The sequence below is a fragment of the Anser anser genome (assembly GCF_964211835.1).
Source record: "Anser anser genome assembly, chromosome: 16".
NCBI lineage: Eukaryota > Metazoa > Chordata > Aves > Anseriformes > Anatidae > Anser > Anser anser.
Window position 1 is genome coordinate 15750971 of NC_139737.1, and position 21166 is coordinate 15772136.

The 21166-nt window shown below is 56.8% G+C and overlaps 1 protein-coding gene across 2 annotated transcripts; it reads left to right on the forward strand.

Moving 5' to 3' along the window:
• The first annotated feature begins 315 nt into the window (after positions 1–315).
• Positions 316–20193, forward strand: TP53INP2 (tumor protein p53 inducible nuclear protein 2). Of its 2 annotated transcripts, none has more exons than XM_083801322.1 (4): positions 316–473; positions 7138–7470; positions 10458–10764; positions 12292–20193. In XM_083801322.1, the coding sequence occupies exons 2-4, from the start codon at positions 7347–7349 to the stop codon at positions 12542–12544; spliced, it is 684 nt and encodes a 227-aa protein (XP_083657448.1). In that variant the 5' UTR covers positions 316–473; positions 7138–7346; the 3' UTR covers positions 12545–20193. The 2 variants fall into 2 exon arrangements, with proteins under 2 accessions (XP_083657448.1, XP_083657449.1); XM_083801323.1 differs by having other exon boundaries at positions 10635–10764.
• The last annotated feature ends 973 nt before the right edge of the window (positions 20194–21166 follow it).

Sequence of the window (21166 nt, forward strand, 5' to 3'; positions counted from 1 at the left end):
GGGTGAGGCCCCGCGGGGCTCCTCCTCGGGCAGGGACGACCCCCCCAAGGGCCACGGAGCCCCTCGAGCTGCGCCCGCGGCACCGAGCTGGAAGCGGCCGGCTCGGCCCGGGGCTGCCGGACGGACCCGGGGAGCTCCGCCGCAGCTCGGCCCGCCGAGCACGGCCGAGCCGCGCGGGGCTCGGGCTCCGGAGCCGCCCCGCCGCTGAGCGGGGTCCCGGCGGCCGCGGGCAGCCCCCGCTCCCGCCCCGCCGCCCCGGGGCCGGGACCCCCGGGCCCCGCCCCGCCCCCCGCGCGGCCCCGCCTCCCATTGGCCGGCGGGCGGGGGCGGGCGGGCCGCTTTGTGACGTCACGATCAGCTGTCGGGAGGTCCCGATTTGTGCGGGGCAGCGGCGGGCGCGGCGCAGAACCGCGCGGTGCGCGCCCCCGCCCTGCCTCCGGCCCCGCCAGCCTCCCGACCGCGATACCGGCAAGGTGAGTGCGGGATGCGGCGGCTCTGCGGGGGGCGGGCAGGGGGGCGGCTCGCCGCCGGGCCGCCGGTGCCTGGGAGCGGCGGGGCAGGGCTCGGCTCGGCTCGGCTCGGTCCGACCGGCACCGGGACCCTTCCCCCCGGCAGGGCGCCGGGCGGGCTGCGGGCGCAGGGCTGTGGTTCCGCTGGGCACGGACCCGCTCGGGAACCGGGGCGCGGCGGCGGCCGCGGGGAGCCTTTGTTCGCCCGCGGCGGGGCCGTGCCGGGCCGGGTCAGGTCAGCGCGGCGGGGCCGGGCCGGGCTGGGCCGCGCGCCCCCCCCTTCCCCCCCCCCGCCCGTTGTTTGTTTCTGCACCGCCGCGCTCGGAGCCGGGCCGCCCGCGGCCCCCATTGGCTGCGGCGCGCTGGAAGGCCGCGGTGACGTCACCTCATTTGCATATGACATTGGACGTCACGAGCCCCCCCCCTCCGCGCTGTCCTGCCGCGACCCCGGCCCCGGGCGGGGCGGGGGGGCGCGGAGCGGGGCTGCGCTGCCCGGGGCCGTGCGGCCGCTCCGCTCCCGTGGCCCCGGCCCCGGCCCCGTGCGGGGCTCCCCGAGCGAGCCGGAGCCGTGGCAGCGGCTCCCGCGGGCCCGTGGCGCAGCGCCCTTGGCGGAGGCGGTTGGGTCAGGAGGGCGGCCTGGGGAAGGGAAGGGAAGGGAAGGGGGGGCCGGTCCCGAGGCCGCCTGCCCCCGGCCGTCCCGCTCCCGGAGAGCTGCCCGCTGCCACCGCAGCGCGCCTTGCTCACGTCCCGGGGGCCGTTGGGGATAAAGGGGCGTCGGGGCTTTCGCGGTGGTCGCCGAGCTCAGAAGCCCGCGCAGAGGTGCGGGGCCCCGGGCGCGCAGCAGCAGTGCCCGGTGCTGGCAGCGGGCACCAGCGAGTGCTGAGCTGGGCAGGTGCCAGGTGTGGGCACGGACTTGGCCAGCGCCTTGCCGTGACACCGAGCCACTGCAGGAACAGGCGCTGGGTGCCAGTGTAGGACAGCGCTGCACCTTTGTTCCCACCAGGCTTGGGCTATGCAGTGCCAAGAACTTTTTTTTTTTTTTCCCCTCTAGAATAAATATTTCCTCTCCTCTTTTAATTCCCCAAAAAGAACACTGATATTTCTGTTCTACCTCACTGTCACCGTTAGGAATCTGTTGCATCAACCCGCGCTTGTCTGGCTGGATGCAAAAGGAAAAAGTGCAGGGGAAGCTTTTCTGTCAAGAATAAACCAATATCACCTGCTCAGAGCAAGACTGGAAAAACCTGGGGTGTGAACTCTTGTCTCAGAGCTTCTTAGGGCGAATTGCTCAGCAGGGCTTGCCTGGCCCCATGTGGCCCCAGGCAGGCTCAGGACAGATGCCAAGGTGAGCCCAGGGTGCCAAAGTCCACCCTTCCCGTCAGCACTGGGCCTCCTGCGATGTACCAAGGGTGTGATGCTGGGACTGCTTGCCTCCCAGCGTGTGCCCCCAGCGATGTTTTACACAGCGCATCTCAGAGAGGAAACATCTGGGTTCCTTGCATTTCCTAGGACTGCTCACAGCAAATCTAAAAATTCCTGCTGGCTCGGCTGCTGGCAGGCTTTCCAGGGCTCTGTGTGCGATGGCATTAGATGGCAGCAGATGAGGTTTGTCCTTGGGGCAGTGACCTTCCCTGCAGCAGCAGCACAGGGACCCCGCGCGGCTGGCACCGGAGTGGATGTCTTGGCACTTGCAGGGATTGCCTCAGCATGGGTGTTTTGTTGTCTCTGGAGTCTTGCTTGGTTTGGATGCTGAAATGACTTGGTTGGTGTGATCCAAGCCAAAAGGGTTGTCTCCAATTAGTAAGGAAAGTTTCATGTCAGAGTTTTCTTTCTCAAGGCTTTTCTTGTTGCTCTCTGCCTTCTTTTCCCCCCTCCCTTTGCTGTTGCTCCGTTCGAGGCAGCAGAGGAGACCCTGCTGTGAATCAGCCTCTGGCAGGATAGAGACTCATAAATGCGGCTGCTGCTAAAGCAAACGGGCAAACAGGAGCTGTGCCGCGGGTGTGACACAGGGACAGCCCTGCAGAGCCATCCTGGGCAAGCCTGTGGCAGGTCGGGTCCCTGCCCTGCCTTGGAGGGATGGGGGGCAGAGCGGGGATGCCTCACCACCCCCTCCTGGGGCGCTAAGCGGGGGCATCCCCGCTCCCTTCTCTCTGTGTCTCAGTGCTGGGTTTAGGGTTTTGGTACATGCTGCGCGGAGAGAGCAGCCTGGGAAGTGCTTGACTAGTTTAGGTAAAGTGAACTGAAAATAACATTTCCCACGTGTGCTGGAGGCACACACCTGATTCATACCTCCGCCACGATGACTGCTCAGAGCATTCTTAGCCCTGCTGAGGAAGGACCGTTTCTGCCGTTTGTCATCAGCATCCCTCCTGCTGTGGGGTGTTTGTGGGAAGTTTCAAGGAGCCCAGTGTTGTTTCCAGGCGGAGCAGCTGCTGGTGTTGCAGCCTGGAGCTGCCAGTCCTTGTGAGGCTGAGGCTGCCGCGGGCTCCTCGCGCACCTCAGGGCTGCGCTGCCATTCCTCCCACCTATTCTTAGCTCCTGGGGTTATTCGTAGGGACGGTGACTCAGGAAGCTAATTATTGTGTAGAGGTTTGGGGGGGGGGGATGGGAACAACTAAATGCAGTATAATTTCCATACTCCTACTTTAATGTGTATTATTTAATACCCTCCAGCAAGTTCTAAAAGGCTGTAGCTGTTGGGCTTTCTGGGAGGGCTGGGCTGCTTGGGAAACTCCTCTGTCCCCAAGTGCATGTCCCTTGCAGGCATTCCCCACTTGCTGGCAGTAGCCTGGGATGGGGTTGGTGCACCAAGCTGGAAGCCTGGGATGGGGGCAGCTGTCCCCGTGGCAGAGGATGAGGGATGTCACCACCGCACGGGTTGCTGGGGCAGGGGAGCCCAGTGGCGAGGGCAGTGTCCCTCGGTGCTTGGCCTGGTGATGTCTGTGGGGTGCCCTGGGGTGGTGCGGGACCCTCCTGCTGTCACGGTGCAGCTGGTCACGGCCAGCCCCGGAGCCTTTCACCACATCAGGACCCAGGAGAGCTGCCCCTCTGTGACAAGGACACGGAGCTGAGGGCTTCGGTGGATTGCAAGGAGGGTCTGGAGGGGACCAAGGACTCCGTGCTGGTCATGCTGGCTGGGAGCTGCTCCCTTTTACAGCGGAGGGGAGGTGAACAGCCTGATCCTGCCTCTTTAACACAGTGTACAAGCAGACAGTATAACCTGAGTGTGAGGATTAAAGATCCCCGGGGCGGAGAACCTGCTTCCTGCTCAGGGTGGACTCTGAGAAGTGTCGTGCTGCCCCTTGTTGAGCTGTTGGATATGGCCGTGTTCCTGCTGCGGTGCAGGCAAGGCAAGCTTGCTTCACACCCAGGGCTGATCCTGCCCACAGAGCCCAGCCCTGGCCGTTGCTGAAGGATGCTCCTCTTGCGGAGGCCCCGAGGCTGGGGGTTGCCCCCCCCCAAGCCCACTGCGGAGGCCCTGGCTGCTCTCAGCAATGAGTTTGCCCAAGCGTGGGAAGGCCCCCCCCCGGCAGCAGGGGGTTCTCGTGGGGCAGCTGGGGCAGCTGGTGGTGTGCATACGCTGCCTGGGGCAGGACCCTTGAAGTGATCCATCTTTTGCCCCTGGGGGAGCTTTCCCTCTTTCCTGCTGCTCTGGCAGCTGCTTGTGAGCCCCCTCCCCTCCCTTCTGCCCGGTGCAGTGGGAGGTGGGCCCGGGTCGGTGCCGTGGGCCCGGGTCGGTGCCAGGGCAGGATGGCCCCTGCCTTGTTGTGGGGGTGGGATCTGCCGATGGAAGTGTTGTCTCAGGGTTTTTAGAAAAAGAAGCCAAATTTGGGGTGGGGTGTCAATTGAAACTAATAGTATCCACTGTGCCTTTAGGAAAGGGAACTTACCTATGAGTTAGGGTAAGCATCTGCGGAGCCCAGATGCTTCGGCCCCTGGCTCTCCTGGTGGCAGCCGTGGTGCTTTGGGCCCGGTCTCCTGAAGAGGCCTGGAGGGACGGAAGGAGGAGCACGTTTCCTGAAGTCTTTGCTGTTGTCCAGCGAAGGCAGCTGTCAGGTTTAAACAATACAAATAAAAGCCAAGACTTTCTGCTCTCTGTTATGACTGTAATTTATCCTGAGCTCAAAGCTCAGCTTTGAGCCTGCTGGAGAGGAGTTCCTTGTCCGGGGCCTCTCCCAGCCACCGGCATCCCCCTGCCGCAGCCTCTGGTCCCCAGGTTCCCTGCCGAGCTGTGGTGTGTGTGCCTGGGGAAAAGACGCAGGCAGACCCCTCAAGCCAGGAGTGCTTCCAGCAGACCTCAAGGCGGGCGGGGGACAGCGCCCCTGCCTCCCCCAGGCCCCAGGAGCCATGGTCCTGGGAGCCAGCCTGGTCCCACAGAGGGGAGAGCGTGGCCATGGCCAGCAAAGGGGAGAGCCCAGCAAGCGTATCAAGCCCTTGTTTATGGTTTCTGGGTTTTTTTCCTAATTTTTATTGGTAGGATTTAATGCTCCAGGGAAAGGGGCTGCCCCAATAGCTTTGTGGGGAGTGGGTGAGTGGATGATGCTTGAAGTGCTGTGGCTTTGCTGCGGTCAGGGTTTTGGGGATGAGAGCTGCCGTGGCTGTGCCTGCAGCCAGAGCAGATGCCTGGGATGTGCCTCAGTGCCCCAAACCCCTCTGCTCAGTACTGTGGGGGGAACACTTCTAGAACAAGTAGTGGGGAATCCTTGATGACTTTATGGCAAGAGATGGCTTGAGCATGCTGTGAGCAAGGCATCCTGCCTGGACCTGGCTTGCTCAGCCACTGCCACTTCTCGGGTGCTGGTGAAGGGGTGAATCACGGTAGTAGAGATGCAGGATGAGCCCCAGAGTCTAGGGGGATCCCATCATCCTCAAGGTTCCTTTTTTTTTTTTTTTGCCTTGTGGAGTAGGCATTAGATCTCCTGTGCATCTGCGAGCAAGAAGCCAAAATACATGGCAATCCCAGAACAAGTAAATACAAGCGTGCCAGAGCTCTGGAGCAGGAGCAAGCACCTGGACTCACTGCACATACCTGCCGTGAGCCTGCCTGGTGCTGCAGGGGCTGTGTTGCACCGGCTGCGCGGTGGTACCGAGCCCCCCTCACTCCCCCCAGAGCTGCCCAGGGACTGCACTGGGTCCCTGCTCTCGCTGACCAGCTTGTAGCAAACATGGGGACCCCTGTTTAGCTCTGAAGCCAGATGCACTGAGGATGTCCTGTCCCCAGACCGGCAGCTCTGCAGATCCCATGGATTCACCACCTTCCTCACAGAGCTGCCAGCTGGGCTTTGCCCTCGGTGTGCCGAGCAGGACCTTGTGCAGTTAGCCTGGTCAGGGGCTCTGCCTTTCCCCACATCCCACCCTTGCTGGCATTTTAATGCCCTTTTATGTCTCTGGACCAAATGCAATTTCTCTGCACGATTAATACTCTGTGCCTTGTGTCTGCCATCTGTGCGTGGCTTTCCAAAAGCTTTGCAGACATTGATGAAATGGGAGTCCTGACCTCCCCCAAGCTGCAGGGAATTTTTCCCCAGTGGTAAAACTGGCACAGTAATGTAGCCTGGTTGGAGAAGAGCCTTGCCCACGACACATACCCAAGGTCCTAGGTCTGCCTCTCAGAGGGACAGCTGTGGGTGCATGCGGCACATGTGGTGAGCGAGCAGTGGCTGTGCTGGAAATGCCCCATCGCCCCTGTCGGGAAGGGGACAGGCACAAGACAGCTGTCCCTGTCCCCCTTGCACTTAGCTGGGTTTCTGCCCCACGGTGCTGGGCTGTGATCTTGGAGAACCTCGCTGGTACAGAAACATGGTCTGGTCTTGGGGCATTGCTGAAAAGTCCCAGTGATGCCACATGTGACAGTGTCACCTGCCAGAGCTGGAACTGCGTGTGGCTGCTTTACAAGAGCACCTCTGCAAGTGCGCACAGAGGAAATAAGTGACAGCTTTCAGAATTACACCAATGTAAAAGAGGTATCAGCACAGAGTTCTCGAGCCCGACTCCAATCAGCACACATTACTAATAGAAAGAAAAATCAAATGAAAGGCTCCCCTGCTGCTTCCCAGCTTCCAGCTGCAGTTTTGGTCTGTGGCCCATCCTGAACAGCTTCTTGGAGAGCAGCTTGGGGCAGGCAGGGGTGCTGGCACGGCTGGCTGGCAGTGCTGGTGCCTCTGTCCTCTTGTGAGGTGTGCATTTAGCATCCTGCTAAGAGTGGATTTTAGGGCCCAACCCCTCTTGCACTGCAGCAATCGCCCTGGCTCATGCCAGGTCTTCAGACACAGCATCATCCTCACCCTGTTCCTTGCCTGTCCCACGGAGATTCGTGCCACAGCCTGCGTGCGGTGATGGGGGAACCGGTGCTGGCCAGGTCCAGATTTACAGAGAGGGCAGCAGGTCCCAGCCTGACTGCAGGACAGTGCTTGGTGCTGGCCGGGGAGGGGATGCAGTGGTGGTGCGTGCCATGGGGGTCTGGGGCAGGCCAGGGGCTGTGGGCACCCGTCCTGGCACGGTCACGTGTGGCACAGTGCTCTGGGACATGGCAGGGTTTGGGGCTGGAACAGCCTTCCTGCTGTCCCCTCCAGCACCACACATCCTACATGTCCAGTCTGAATGCGTTTCTCCTTGTTTTCTTTGGTAGGCCTTTGCACTGAAGCTAAGAGAAGAACCTCATAACTGCACTGCACGCCCTTTAACTCAGCTGAGACTTCGTTAGCAGCAAAGCACCCCTGCCCCAAGGAAGGACCTCCAACGCTGTCAAACTCCGTGCCCCTTTGTCTCTCCCTGCATTGAGGCAGGCGCTCAGCAGTAGCTTTATTCCTGTCCTGCCCCATCTGACCGCTTCCCACCATGTTCCAGCGTCTCACCAGTCTCTTCTTCAGCGACAGCACCACGCCAGAGGGCCTGGAGGAGCCCAAGCCCTTTGTCTCCGAGGAGGAGGAGGAGGATGGATGGCTTATAATCGATCTTGGAGGTGAGAAAAGCAAGGTTTCACCCTGGTTTCACATAGCTGCTGAAGGGTCTTGTCTTTCCAGCACTGGACAAGCCCTGACAGGCAATAGCAGACCTTGCCTGGGAGCCTTCCTTTTGCTCTCTCAGGGGAGGTTTCTGCCTTGCCACCAGCAGTGGTGGCACTCTGGGCTGGCGGGTGGTGCTGCCCCCCGGCTGCTGAGCCCCCAGCACTAGAACAGGATCCTCACACAGCCCCGGGTCAGGAGGTGCCCCTGGGTTTCAGTGCAGTCCCACCTGCTGGAGGCTCACTGGACAGAGCACTGTGGCCTTGGCTGAGCCACAGGCGGGCAGGGGTGATGGGCATGTCCCCTCCACCGCGGCTGGTGCCGTGCCTGGTGCCATCAGCCACGTGGCTCAGTCGGGTGCCCGTCCCCTTGCAGCCATCTCCAGCTCCGTGCCACACTGGGGTCATCTGAGGCCACCCAGGAGAGCCAATCTCCACTCCAAAAGTTTTTGCAAGGGTTTCTCTTCCCAAAGCATTCCCAGCGCCCTTGCCAGGAGCACTCAGGCGAGGTCCACAGTTGTAATGTACCCGTGGAGCCCCTCGCCTGCTGGGGCTCCCCGCTCCCAGGGACGGCTGGGACCATCCCAGGCCCTTTGACAGCAGCCAGGCAGGTCACATTCCTTGTGCCACGAGGGCTTCTCAAGCTCCATTAAGATCTCTGCGTTGCTATTGTAGGGCCTATGACTCAACCAATTGCAATGATCATTTTGTGACCTTTTGCTTGCAAATTGCACAGCGAACTTACACAAACAAGCCTGTCTGCACTGCAGCCTTTGGGTTGCTGCTCCTTGGTGGCTTCCAGCTGCTTTTACAGCCTCTGGTGAGTCACAGAGCCCCAGCCCAGGAGACACTGGTGGTCCTGCAGGGGCTGGGGCTCGTCTCCCTCCCAGGGACGCCCCTGCCACATGCGCTGAGCAGAGCTGATGGGTGTCATTCATTAGGGATCTGTGCCCCATGCAGTGAGCTAGAAAGGGGACCGGAGCTCAAACATGCCTGGGGCAGGGGACAGGGACACCCTGGTGCCAGCCTGGGAGCCCTGTGGAGAGCTGGTGGAGGCAGGAGGGTGGTGTGGGCAGCTGTGGAGGAGTCCCAGTCCTCTGGGCTCCCTGGTGGCTGTCCTGGGGGTCATAGCAGTGATGCGGGAAGAGATGGGTTGCAAGGAGCTCCCTGCAGCACAGGGCATGCTGTTGCCACACATCAGGGCCAGCTGGCCTCAGTCCTATTGCCAGCAATGGCCACAGTGTGCCCAGAGCATCATGCCAGGAGGAACCACAAGTTTTCTCCAGCAGAGAAATGCTGGGCTGTGCATTGAATCCCTGGGTGAGAGCCCACAGCTGGCTCAGTGGGGATCCAGGGCTGACTTTGTTACTAAAGGCTCCCGTATTTCTAGTTGTCTTTTTTTTTTTTTTTTTTTTTTTTAATCAAGCAGCCAGGCCCTTGGTGCAGACCCAGCTTTTGGAAGGATGTCTGCATGGACCTGGCACCCCACTGCTAATCCCCACAGGCACCATGGCTGCCTAAGCATTCCCCAGCCAGCAAGGGATCGATTTATTTCAGCCCTTTTTCGGAGCCCTGAGTTATGCAAAGCACTTCAAAACCTCAGCCTCTTGGCTCCAGCCCTGATCCTCCACGTTACGGTGGTGGCAGGCGAGCGCGTCGCAGCCTGGCGCTCCCCCTGCAGCCTCCAGATCCTTGCACCCCCGGCAGGTCTTTGACCCGTGCATTGCAGAATGCGCCTGCCCCCCTGGGAGCGATCTGGGTACATTTCTCAGGGCTTAGAGTTCAGGCTGCAAGTCCCCCAGCAACGTGGGAACCCTGTAACAGCACTTGTGACATTAGAAGCCACCTTTGGGGTGGATGGGGACAGATAAGCACACATGGCTCCATGTTGTGGGAGCACACCTGACCCCGGGGGGAGAAGTGTTCAAGCCAGGCTGTCTGTCTGTCTGCAGGCTGACAAATAATCTGCAGCCTGGCATGTCAGCAGCTATTCATAGCCTTGTATCCACTGACCTGAAGAAAGATGCTCTCCTGTCTGCAAGGCTAATTGTGGCCGGCCCTAAGCCCTAGGCTGGAGGAGCTGGGACATGTTAGGTGGTAAACGCCTGCCCCATACTTCGTGCTTCATATTTTTTCTAGCCTGTTTGGGCACTGCAAGCTCACATTCACCTCTGATTTCTCCTGCACCCTCACCCAGCAGCAGAGTCAGACATGTCCATACAGACCTGCACTGAGCCCATGCTGAAGAGAATGGTTCCTCTGACCCCGGGTTGAGCCTGAAGTGGGTCTGGGTTTCGTGGTGAGCGCAGCACCCTGCTGGGCACAGCTGTGGCTCCCGGCATGGGAAAAGCCCTGGCCCGTGTGGCCGGAGGCCAGAGCACGTGGGGGCAGCTCGTGCTCAGCCGGCTGAAAATTGGCCCTGGTGGACTGAAGTCAAAGCCAAAGTGAAAGCTTTCGGTGAAGAGTTTATTCCCCGAGAGAAAGGTCTTTTCCAGGAAAAAGGTGCGCGCCGTGTGTGTGTGCACGTGTGTCTGCTTGGTTCCACACGTGCACAGTGCCGTGTGTGCGTGTGTGAAGGCACACAGTGCAGCGCAGCTGTGTGAGCACCGCAGTTCAGGTGACGTAAGAAAGCTTGCAGACAAAAGCAGTGTGTCTTTCTGGCCAAATTTCTTTCTCCACTTCAAGAAGGAAAAAAATTTCCACCGTAAACCCCAATGGTTGGTAAATCCACCCAGACCGAAACCGTCAACTTGTGCGCTGGGTCAGCGCGAGGGGCATGGCTGCCCTGCTGAGACTCCCCTGGACCCGCGGCAGCGGCGGCGATGCCGTGGGGTGCCTCTCGCACTAACGATGCCCCTTTCTCTCCCCCCCCCCCCCCCACTGTACATGGTGTGTGTGTGTCCCCGCTGCGCCCCGCATGGCTCCGCACCCCGCTCGCTCCCCAGGCGGTGCCGCCCGCCCCGGCGCACAGCGGCGGGCCGGGGCCTGCGGGTGCTCAGTGAGGCCCTGCCTGGTGCCGCCACCTGCCCCGGCCCACGCCCGCAGCCCCGTGCCTGCCCTGCCCGGCCCCTGCTTGATGGACGAGAGTTGGTTTGTCACCCCTCCCCCATGTTTTACTGCAGAGGAGCCCGGCCCCGATGGCGTGGGCAGCAGCCCCATGGAGGACCTGCTCATCGAGCACCCCAGCATGTCTGTCTATGTCACCAGCACCCTCGAGCTGGACGTGGAGGAGCCGCAGGACTCCACTGCTGGGTGAGTGTGGGGCCAAGGACTAGGGCGGCCGCGCATGCCCTGCAGCATTTCACCCGTGCTGCCCAGGGGACCCAGGTGTGGCGGTTTTAAACTGAAGGAGGGTGGATTGAGGTTGGTTATTAGGAAGAAACTTTTCTCGCTGAGGCACTGGTGCGGGTTGCCCAGAGAAGCTGTGGATGCCCCATTGCTGGAGTTATTCAAGGTCAGGTTGTATGGGGCTTTGAGCAACCTGATCTGGTGAAAGATGTCCCTGCCCACAGCAGGGCTTGGTCTGGGTGATCTCTGAAGGTCACTTCCAACCCAAACCATCCTGTGATTCTGTGACGTCAGTCTCCCCATGTCCCACCTGGCAGGGTGTCCCAGCCAGCACTGTGCAAGGACAGCAGCCTCTGTGCCCCAAAATACTTTGGAAAAGTGACCTTGATGTGCACTGGGTCCACATTAAGGCAGCTGTGGGTGTGGGACCAGCCACGTGAAGCCCTTTCTGTGTGGTTACTGCTGGCACGGACAGCAGTGGCCTCTTTCTCGTCCTCTCCTGGCACATGGCTGTCCACTGAGGATGCTGCGTGTTACCCCACCACCAGTCTGGGGGAGTCTCCTGGACTGGGTTTAAACACGGAGGCTTGCATGTATATGGCACAAGCAAAGTAGCCCCACCAGAAGAGGGTGGCCCCCGGGCACTGGTGCCCCTGAGTCCCTGGTTTCCCCACACAGGGGGGTGCTGCAGACCCCTGCCCCCAGCTCTCCTTCCTGGCTGTCTGCTGGCCTGGGCTGTGAGACCTTTCTCCCTGCCCCACAGTCCAGTGTAACAGGGGTGTTAAACAGAGATGCCCTGGCCTGCCACCTAACAGATGCAAGCAAAATCTGACCCCACTGCCATCTCTTTTCCCAGCCACCCCCCTCCTCCTCCCCCCCGCCCCTTCCTGGGGCCTCAGCCTTTCTGCAGCGTGAGGAGCTCTGCCTTCTCCCCACAGCACCCAGGAAAGCCCTGACCCACCGGTGAGTCCCGGTACCACCATGCCGTGGGTCGCTGCTACCCCCACACCGGCCTTCCAGCACCTCCCCTGTGAGCCCCCTGACGGGGCAGGAAGGCGTCCCCTGGCATTGCAGCCTGCTTATTTACCCAGCCTCACAAGGCAGAATTTGGGGTGATCCTTTGTTTGACCAGGGCACATGATCCCTCCTGGACCTTTCCCTTTGCAAAGTTGTCCTGAGGGTCTCAGTGCCATCTCGAGAGCTTAAGAGAAACCTTAGTGCTGGAGGGTGAAGAAAGGGGCCAAAGAGAGCTAGGAACAGGCAAGGGAACAAATCTGGTTAGGAGCGGGATGGACACGAGGGGGCTGTGGGCTGTGCTTGGCTCCTGCCCACCGGGTTTGAGGGTGCTGGTGGCAATACAGCCACCATGGGGCTGCAGGCAGATCTTGCAGGAGGGTGGGTGAGGGTGGGCTGCTGGTGCGTGGGTGCGATGGCCACGTGGCGGGGGGGGACCAGGCACCACTGGCCGCTGACGGTCCCATCTCTCCGCAGGGAGGTGCCGGAGCCCCGGCTGGAGCGGCACATGCCGCACCACACCACGTCCCTGTCGGTGAAGGCTGCCATCCTGGAGAAGGTCAGCCAGGCACGGCGGGTGCAGCGGGCCAAGCAGCTGGCAGAAAAGCCATGGCTCAGCCAGAAGGCGCTGCAGCGGCAGGACCGGGCCCGACAGCGCCCGGCCCGCCGGGCCCGACAGTATGTGGGGAGCTTCCTCCACCAGCCCTGCCAGCGCCACTGCAACTACTGACCTCGCCAGCGGCCGCCCCGCCGCCACGGCACCTCCCGGCGGGGCTCAGCCTCCCTTCGACACCAGCCCCAGTGCCGCCACTCCGCCTCCCCGCACCCCTCACGTCTCCAGGCCCACGCTGGCATTGCCTCACGCAGCACGGGCCGGGAGAGCGGTGCCGTCCTCTGCCCCATGCCCATCCGTCCACCAGCGTCTGCGCGGGGCAGTGGTGCCCCCTGTGAAATCGCCCCGTTCCAAAATTCATGGAGAAGCCTGTTCTTTTGTGTCCTGAAGAGCCTGTGACATCAGTGCCTTTCTTTATGACATCATACTCCTCCACGTAAACAGACTGTGATGTCACAAGCGGATACCAAGTGGAAGTGCAAAGAGGAACAAAGCAACGAGGTTTGGTATTTTTAGGAAAATATCATCAATGACACTAAATAATGCTTCCTCCCCCACACCTCCACCCCTCCTGGTGTCTCAGACCACAGCAGAGATGGGACCCTGCTGTCGCCGCACGCTGGTGACATTGCTGCTAGGGCCCGATCTTGTCCCTTCTCAGCGTGGCCCCCACGGCACCGCACTGCCCTGCTCCAGCCCCAGGCCTGGCAGTGCCTGTGATGCTCTCAGCAGGTGGCCTTGGTGGCTCCAGCACAGGTAAAACCAGCAAACCCCACCCCAGCCGAAATTTCTTAATTGTACTTTTACCACAATAATACAAAAACCCCACTGCCGTTCCCAAAAGAAAGCCAGGCAGGTCTCGGTGTTTTGTGTTTTTAAAGACAACATTACAAGAAATCTCAGGAAACAAAGCACTGACCCAGGAGCTGTTTGAGCACCACTGTGGAGAGCATGGTCTGCAGGGAAGTGGCGTCAGCGTGGGGATGTTGTTGGGGTCACCACAACCTTCAGCAAGTGTTGGTCCCACCAAGCTGCTGGCCACGAGCAAGCCTCAAGGTTGTGTGCTCCTCCTGGAGCCACTCACCTGCGCTGGCTGTACCCACATAACACGTTTAGACATACATACGGATGTGTACATGTCTGTATGTTTATATGCACTTGGATGAGGCACTGTTTGAGCCAAGGAACATCGCCTGCCCTGCATCACTCCCTGGAGGAGAGCAGAGAAGGGGACTTGCGCAGCCACCCTGAGGTGGTGGAAGCACGTTGGAGCTAGTGGTGAGAGGATGTGAAATGAGAGCAGCGAGGTCAGGTGTGAGCAAGAGGCCAGGGGAAGAGGCTGAACTGAGGGCGAGGATGGAAACAGAGTGGCTGTGACATGCGAGCTCATGCGGAGCTGGTACCATGGCCCTGGCTGTGGTGAGAGCAAGACCAGGGCTGGCACTGCCACTGGACTGCAGTCACACAGGGAACTCCCCATCTGGCCCCACCAACAATCGCATATTTCACACGACGGGCCAAATTCAGTCGTGGGCAATGCTGATTTTTAATGCTGCTGCACCCAGGCTGCTCCAGGGAGCAAGCACCCCACTGGGGAGTCTGCCCTTCAGCTTTGTTAACACCCATAACATCAGTGTCTGAACTGGTTTTAAGTCACTGTGGTAGGTCCAACCTTGGACTGTTGATTTTTTATTTTTTATTTTTTTCTAATGAGAGGAAAAAAACACCCACAAGCCCTTCTGTAACTACCAGCCTCCTGGATCTGTGACTGAGAAACCTGGACCTCACGGGAAGTGGCTGATACTGTTTGCCTGCAGAGTGTATCTTTAGCTCTGATGACACAGCGTTCCCAAAAGCACAGAAAGAATGAAAATTTATTTCAAATATCTATTTTAAGCCACATGTCAGAGCCTCTCAGTTTCAATTCTTCCAGGCCAGTTTCTTGTTCAAGTCCTGCTGGGACGGTGCAGAGGCCTGCAACGCTCATCACATGCACACGGCGACAGCTGCCATGCTGCCGATAAAAGGCGCGGGCAGCGACAGCGGCCGACAAGCCCTGTGCCAGGCACAACGCCGGCCATATCCTGCACCTGCAGCCAGTACCTGCTCCAGGACTGGCGCCTGCACCACAGTCCCATTTCTAACAGAAACCCCCATTTCAAATTCTGCTTTCTAATTTCAATAAAAGGCACAGTAAAAGCTTCCCAGGCAGAAAATGGGCTGTTCTGTTCCACTGCTTTTTCAGCCTTTCTGATAAATCCGGAGGTAGCAGAGCTTATCTTCACAGCCGAGATGAACGAGCTGGGGAGCCCGGTGCTCCCTCGGGCCTTCCTCATCCCCCTGCCTCTCGCTGGGCACCGTTGCAGCAGAGCCGTGAGGCTGCGCTGAGCGCACCATCGCCTGGCAGACCGGATGCGCGATTTCATTTCTCCGCCAGAGACTGATGACTCCTTGACTCCAGGGGAAAGTTTACATCCTTTGGCTTCCTTGGCTTCACGTTAAATGCCTTCTTATTTCTAAAGTGATCCCTGAGACAAACTGGGAGCATTGCAAACAAACGCTGCCACAAGTGCTGCTGAAGGCAAAAGGGGATGTTCTGCGCACTCGGGTGCCTCTGCCCGGAAGGTTCAGAGTGGCAAAGGAGGGCTGGGGCTGAATCCTGGAGCCGCACCCCTCGTCTCACTCTTTCCCACGGCTCTGCATTGTGTCCTCTGTGGCCACCAGGCTGTTCCCTGCCCAGGCAATGCCTTCAGAGGAAGAATTTTCTCTCTAGCCCAAATGTACATCAAGAAGTGGACAACCGTAGCAATTTCTGCCTCCCAGCTCATATTCACCTGCTGCAAGTTCTGCACATCTGAGATGCTGCTGCAGAGAGCTCCTGAAACCAGGTCTGGCTGCGACACCTTTGCCCCTTCCTCAGCTGAGAGGTGCAAATGTGCTGGGGCCACCACCCCGGGGTGGTGAATCCCCCCCAGGTGCTCGCAAGCATTGCTCCAGTAAGAGAGCCCCGTGCTGACACCATCCTTGGCCTCCTGCTCGTGCAGCCCCTGGCAAAGCCCCTGCTGGCTCAGCAGTGCTGGCTGTGCCCTGCTAGTGCCCATCATCTGTTTCAAATAGCTAATGCTGTTACTACGTCCTATTTTGGGGAAGCGACTGCAAAATATTTTGGTTTCCTTTCATCTTTCTGTGCCAGTCTGAGACATCTTTCATCATGCTACTCCCAGCCAACACTGGAGAAAAAAAAAAAAAAAAGCAGAACTATTATCACACTTGATATCAAGAGTATCTTTATAAAGGGTTAATAAATTATTAATAATGTTTTAATGAAGAGGTTAATCCAGATTTGTAGCATCCCACAGGTCAATGGAGTGCGTTTACCGTGGTGAATAGGCTCCTGTGGTCCCCCCTCTGTTGTTTGCACATGTATTAATATTTACTAATCATGTATTAACCCCATACAAAGTGAGTCCTGATGTACCTGTCGCACATTGTGACCGACACCTCTCATGCTGTGGCAGAGACGTTTGAACTGTGCTTTGCAGAAGACCTGCAATGCTCCTGATCTGTACAGTGGTGATCACTACAGCTGGCCTGATACCAAATCTCCTGCCCTAGTATTGTAAGATCAAGGAAAACCCTTTACACTGAGGTTATGAGTCTCCTCAAATCTTAAAAAAAAGAAAGGTGCTTAAAAAAAATAACTTTTTTTGCTTGTGCACATGTGTACATGTGTAAATATTTTAAAACACAGTGTGGATGTTTGTTTGGTAGGTTGTTTTGGGGCTTGGGGTTTTTAGTTTTTTTTGCATCCAGTATTTTCAATTTGTGACTAGCTGTGCAATGCTCCCAATGGGAAGTTAAAGCAAACACGCTGAGGGCTGGCAGGGAGGCGTTGGGCTGTGTCCTGCTTATGCGGCGAGGACGAACTCTTGGTTTCTTTTTGTTTGTTACTTGTGTAGGAGGAAACTACAGCGTGGACTCAGGGACAAACAAATTGGCTGGGGTCTTTAAAAGTGTGCTTTTTCTGGACTCATCTGTTCAGATGTGGGGTTTGTTTCTGCCTGTGAGGCCGTTGGTTACTCATCTGCGTGGTCCCGACAGAGCATGTTGAAGCTGTGAGGATGCGTGCCGTGGTCCCGGTGGAGGGGGGATTCGGCCAGCTGCCACCCGCTGAAGACTGAGCGGCCCAGGCGGAGGAGCTGCAGTTGCTTCCTCGTGGTGCAAGCATCCCTGAGCATCATCCCCAATTCCCTTGTGTATGTCCCCACAATTCAAATTGTACTGCTAGGATGTAGCTAGTCCCTCCTTAGGCGTTTTGGCTGTAAGCAACCAGGTGTGACTTTAAGCAGTGTGTAAGAGCCCCCAGGGATTTGGAAGTCAAGCAGTACTGTGCTTTCTGAATCGGTCCCAGCTCGCCTGGCTCCCACTGGTCACTGGGATGAGGCAGCTGGAGTGGGTGAGGCAGCGGGGCAGTCAGAGGAATGCTGGTGCAGGGCACGGGCAGGACTGCATTTCTTGTTTCACCCTGGAAGCAAGTGGCAAGGCTGCCACAAATGCCAGAAGAGCAGGGGCAGTCCCCTGGAGAAGTGCCACCGCTTGATATGAAAGTCGGGTTGCAGCGGGATGCACCCGAACCCGTGTGTTCCGCCCCCCGGCAGCGCTGGGGCAGCCCAGCTTCCCGACCCGGCCCTGGCAGCCCAGCAGCTCTGGCATCACACAAGCAGGGTGCCTCACCGGCAGCTTGCGGCAGCTGTGACAAAGTCCCGCTACTGAGTTTTGGCTCTCGCCAGCACTGGAAGGCTGTGAGGTGGCGGGGCAGAAGGCCCCGGTCACCTGGCACGCTGAAGCGTGCGCCCACAAATACGCTTTTCAAAAAACTGTTGCGAAAGCTCAGACTGGGAAGAAAACAATTCTTTCCATGAGAGCCAGCTTTTCTTTTCTGTAATGGAAAAATGTTAAACACAGAGCTCATCCCAAAGATCACCACCATGGGAATATTCACTTTACCTCTAGGCACATTTCTAATGAATACATAATTTTTACCTTTACATCTCACCGATATCACCTCCATTCAGCCCCACTCGGCAGGAAGAGCCACATATGTCCTGTCATCAGAGCAAAAAAAAAAAATGAAGAAAAAAATACTCCGATGAGATTTCACACTCCAATCACACAGCTTTGCAATTGCTCCCATGGAGGCTAAACATCAATTCCAGTGCCCTGCATAAAGTGGAAATTAGGTTTTGAAAAATTATTGAATTATTGAATTATTGAAAAACAAGTCCCAAAGATTAAACTATTTAATAGCTACAAAGTGAATACAGTAAGAAGTGGCAGGAGACCCCAGTGGAGGTGGCTGAAGAATGTGGTGCTCAGCCTTCCACCTGCTGCTGCCCCCCAGGCAGCTCGGGGACGACGGCAGCACCTGGGCCTCCCCCAGACACCTGGATTTACAGCAAGAGGCCAGCACCCTTGTGTGGCCGGGGCCGCTGTGCCCCTCTCATCACTAGCCTGGCAAATACAACCCTGCCACTGTTTCCATGGACAGCACAGATGTACCTTAATTTTAGCACTCAGAAGCAGCTACTGGCAGTGGGAAGGGGATGCCCCCTCCTAGACCTCATCCCCTGGAGCCCCCCCAGGCCTCCTCTTCCCTCTCCGCTGCCCCCAGAGACCTGCACCCAGAGCCATCTGGGACACCCAAGGGCCTTAGCTGGGGCTGATCGACCCAGAGCTTGTCTTCTGGGGAAAGCTTTCCTCCTCCACCCGCTCCTCTCAGATCTGTGCAGTACTGTTCAGAATCATGAATAATTCCCTGGTGTCTTCAAGGGCTCAGTCCTCGTCCCCTCAACGTGACCGCGGAGGCTGTGACGGGTTGCCTGACTGGCGCAGTGGAAGTGCTCCCAGCCGCCCAGCGCCCCGGCCCTGGTGGTCGGACTCTGCTTGTGCGCGGCATCTTCTGTGGCCTGGAGCTTCGTGCCATTTGGCCACGCACCAGCAAACAGCTTTTCCGCTTCTGAGAAGAGATCTGTGCCATTAACGACAGCTACTCCTCTTTCTTTAAAATATGAAGATGAAAAAGGCGAGCAGCTCCATTTATTAACAAAGTTGTCCCTTGATGATAGTCCTTTCATTCTTTCTCGCAAGGAGGCAATGTGCGGGGTACCCACTCCACTCTTTCATGTTAACACCCACAGGGCTGCACTAGGGGTGCTGCTCTCCCAGCCCTGTGCCCAGAGTGACCAAAATGCTCTTTTAGGGGGGATTTGCCATGCACCCCCTTCCAGCCACAGCACGTGAACTTGGAGCATAGAAACCCCAATGTGACGCTTCGGCTCCATGGCAGCTAACGGCAGAACTCCTGCTGCCCCCCTCCTCCACCTTTGTAATTCATCACCTCTGGGGGGGGCAAGAAGATTTTACTCCTTGCAAACGGAGACGGAAATCAGCACAGCAAATTCCAGGCCCAGTGTTTCTCTGCTCTTTCACGTTCACCCACTTGTCCTTGTCAGGGAAGCTGGAAGCAGCTATGCCCACCTTGCTACAGCTCATCTTCAGCTCTGTTTCATCACAGTTATGCTTTGGGAAATCTAGGGATGGGAGAACAGCACAAGGCGTAATGGTAAAATAGTAATAGTCTTTTATCTTGTATCATAAATGTATCCGTATGGAGCAGTTAAGTATTGCAATATTTTATTTATCTGTATCAACCCTACAACTAAGTATTCTGCTTGTAAAGCTCATCTACACACATTGTACATCTCCATGCTGTATGACTGTATATGTGCCTTTCACCCTTTTTCATGGTATGCCATCTTTTTTTTTTAAACAACTGCAGAACTTGAATAAATTTGTGAACTATAGTTAAAAGTCCTATGCAAGAGATGACCGGGAATTACATTTTCAATATTTCTGCATTTCTATATTGTTTTAAAAGTAGATGCTGGGATTTTCAGAGAAGCCTAACAGAATTAATGCCCTAAAAAGCCCACCATTTCAGCTGCTAAATCTCTTAGGCAGTTTTGAAAAGCTCAGCCCCCAGCCCAGTTCCTCACCGGTTTGTGCACGGAGGCTGAGCAGCACTGGCTGAACAGCCACCAGCACTTCGCCAGGACAGGCAGCATGCTCAACATGCAGCTTTTCCTTCCAAAGGCTCGTCTGAAGTGAAAGCGCTATTTGGGCTAAAAGGTCACCTTAAGCCTTCCCTCAAATGCACTGGAGTACGTCTGCTGGCTCTGCTTCCTGCCCAGCCCCGTGGCTGGCAGGGCCCGCGCCGGCCTGGTCGGGGTACGCGCTTTGTAGGGAAGCCAGGTGCCCACACGCTCCAGCAGACGAACACACGGCTGTGTCCTGCCCAAGGGTGGTCGGGCTCTGTTGAATGCCTTACAACAGTGGGACAACTTTGACAATGTGATTTTGAGAAGGGAAAAAAAAGCCCCACATTTTCTACATCACTTATGCTGTAGAACTGAAAACTAGTTCAAAATTCAAAGCTAACAAAATGCGTCCTTTTTTGTGTGTTACGTGTTAAATCGATGTAAGCAAGGTTACTAGAGAAAGGGTGTTTACTTCTTGTAGGACATTGTTTAAACATTTGCCATGTGTCAACAGACTGAAGGACATGACTGCCTGGAATATGTTGCGTAGTATGCCTGTGTGTGTGTAACCTGGTTTTGGTTGTTAGATTGTAATGCTGTCTTTTGACTGAAAAAAAAAATCTAATATAAAGAAAAAAACACAAGAAATAAAAAAAATATATATTTAAAGTTTATTTTATGTGTATTGCTCTGAAGCGTGAAAGAAAACTTGTTTGCAAACTGTTTGCAAGATGCAGAAAGTTTTTGCTTTCAAAATAAGCTTCTATAAGTCAATACCATAACTATTGGAGACATGTCAATAGAATAAAACCCCCTTGGAGATAAGGATGCACAAGGGAGAGGAATGTACAGGCTGAGTCATTTGAGAACATTTTTTTCCTCATTAACAAATCCTAAAACTTGGTAGATGAGTGCAAGGGCTAAAGCAGGTGGTAGCTGCCTGGAAAAAAGCAAGTCCTGCATCAGCTGGTCCTGCAAGACCACTTCTTTGAACTAACATTTGCCAGCGTTGGTGCCCAACCATCCCTACAGCATCAGCTGTTCCTTCAAACAAAAATACACAACAGCCTCGTGTGCTTGTACCACCCTCCCAAAAACTGAGAGGCAGAGACATGTCTCTAAGACAAGTAAGGGCTTGGAGTGTTTGACAGATGAGAGGCTGAGAGCTTGCTCAGCCTGGAGAAGGCTACGGAGGGGTCTCATCAACGTATAAATACGCGACGGGAGGAGTAGTGGAGATAGAACCAGACTCTTCTCAGCCCAGTGACAAGATGGGAAGCACAAATGGAAATTAAAAAATAAAATTCACTTAAACATGAAAAAAAAGCTTTTTTTACCTTGCAGGTGGTTGACCACAGGAGCAGGTTGCCCAGAGGCTGTGGTCTCCATCCATCATCCGATGGGTGAGCAATTGGCTGACAGGCAGAGCTCAAAGGGTTGTGGTAAATGGGGCCACATCTGGCTGGTGGATGGTCACCAGTGGAGTCCCCCAAGGCTCCATTTTAGGGCCAGTCCTCTTCAATGTCTTTATAAACGATTCAGATGTAGGACTAGAAGGTGTTTTGAGCAAATTTGCCAACAACACCGAACTTGGAGGAGTTGTAGACTCAGCTGAGGGTGGAAAGGCCTTGCAGAGAGATCT

Bases quoted from the DNA above. Each gene is read 5' to 3' on its own strand.
- TP53INP2 (XM_083801322.1), top strand. From the start codon at position 7,347: ATGTTCCAGCGTCTCACCAGTCTCTTCTTCAGCGACAGCACCACGCCA. The intron at 7,471-10,457 runs GTGAGAAAAGCA...CTCGCTCCCCAG, and splicing joins GCTTATAATCGATCTTGGAG to GCGGTGCCGCCCGCCCCGGC. The intron at 10,765-12,291 runs GTGAGTGTGGGG...ATCTCTCCGCAG, and splicing joins CCGCAGGACTCCACTGCTGG to GGAGGTGCCGGAGCCCCGGC.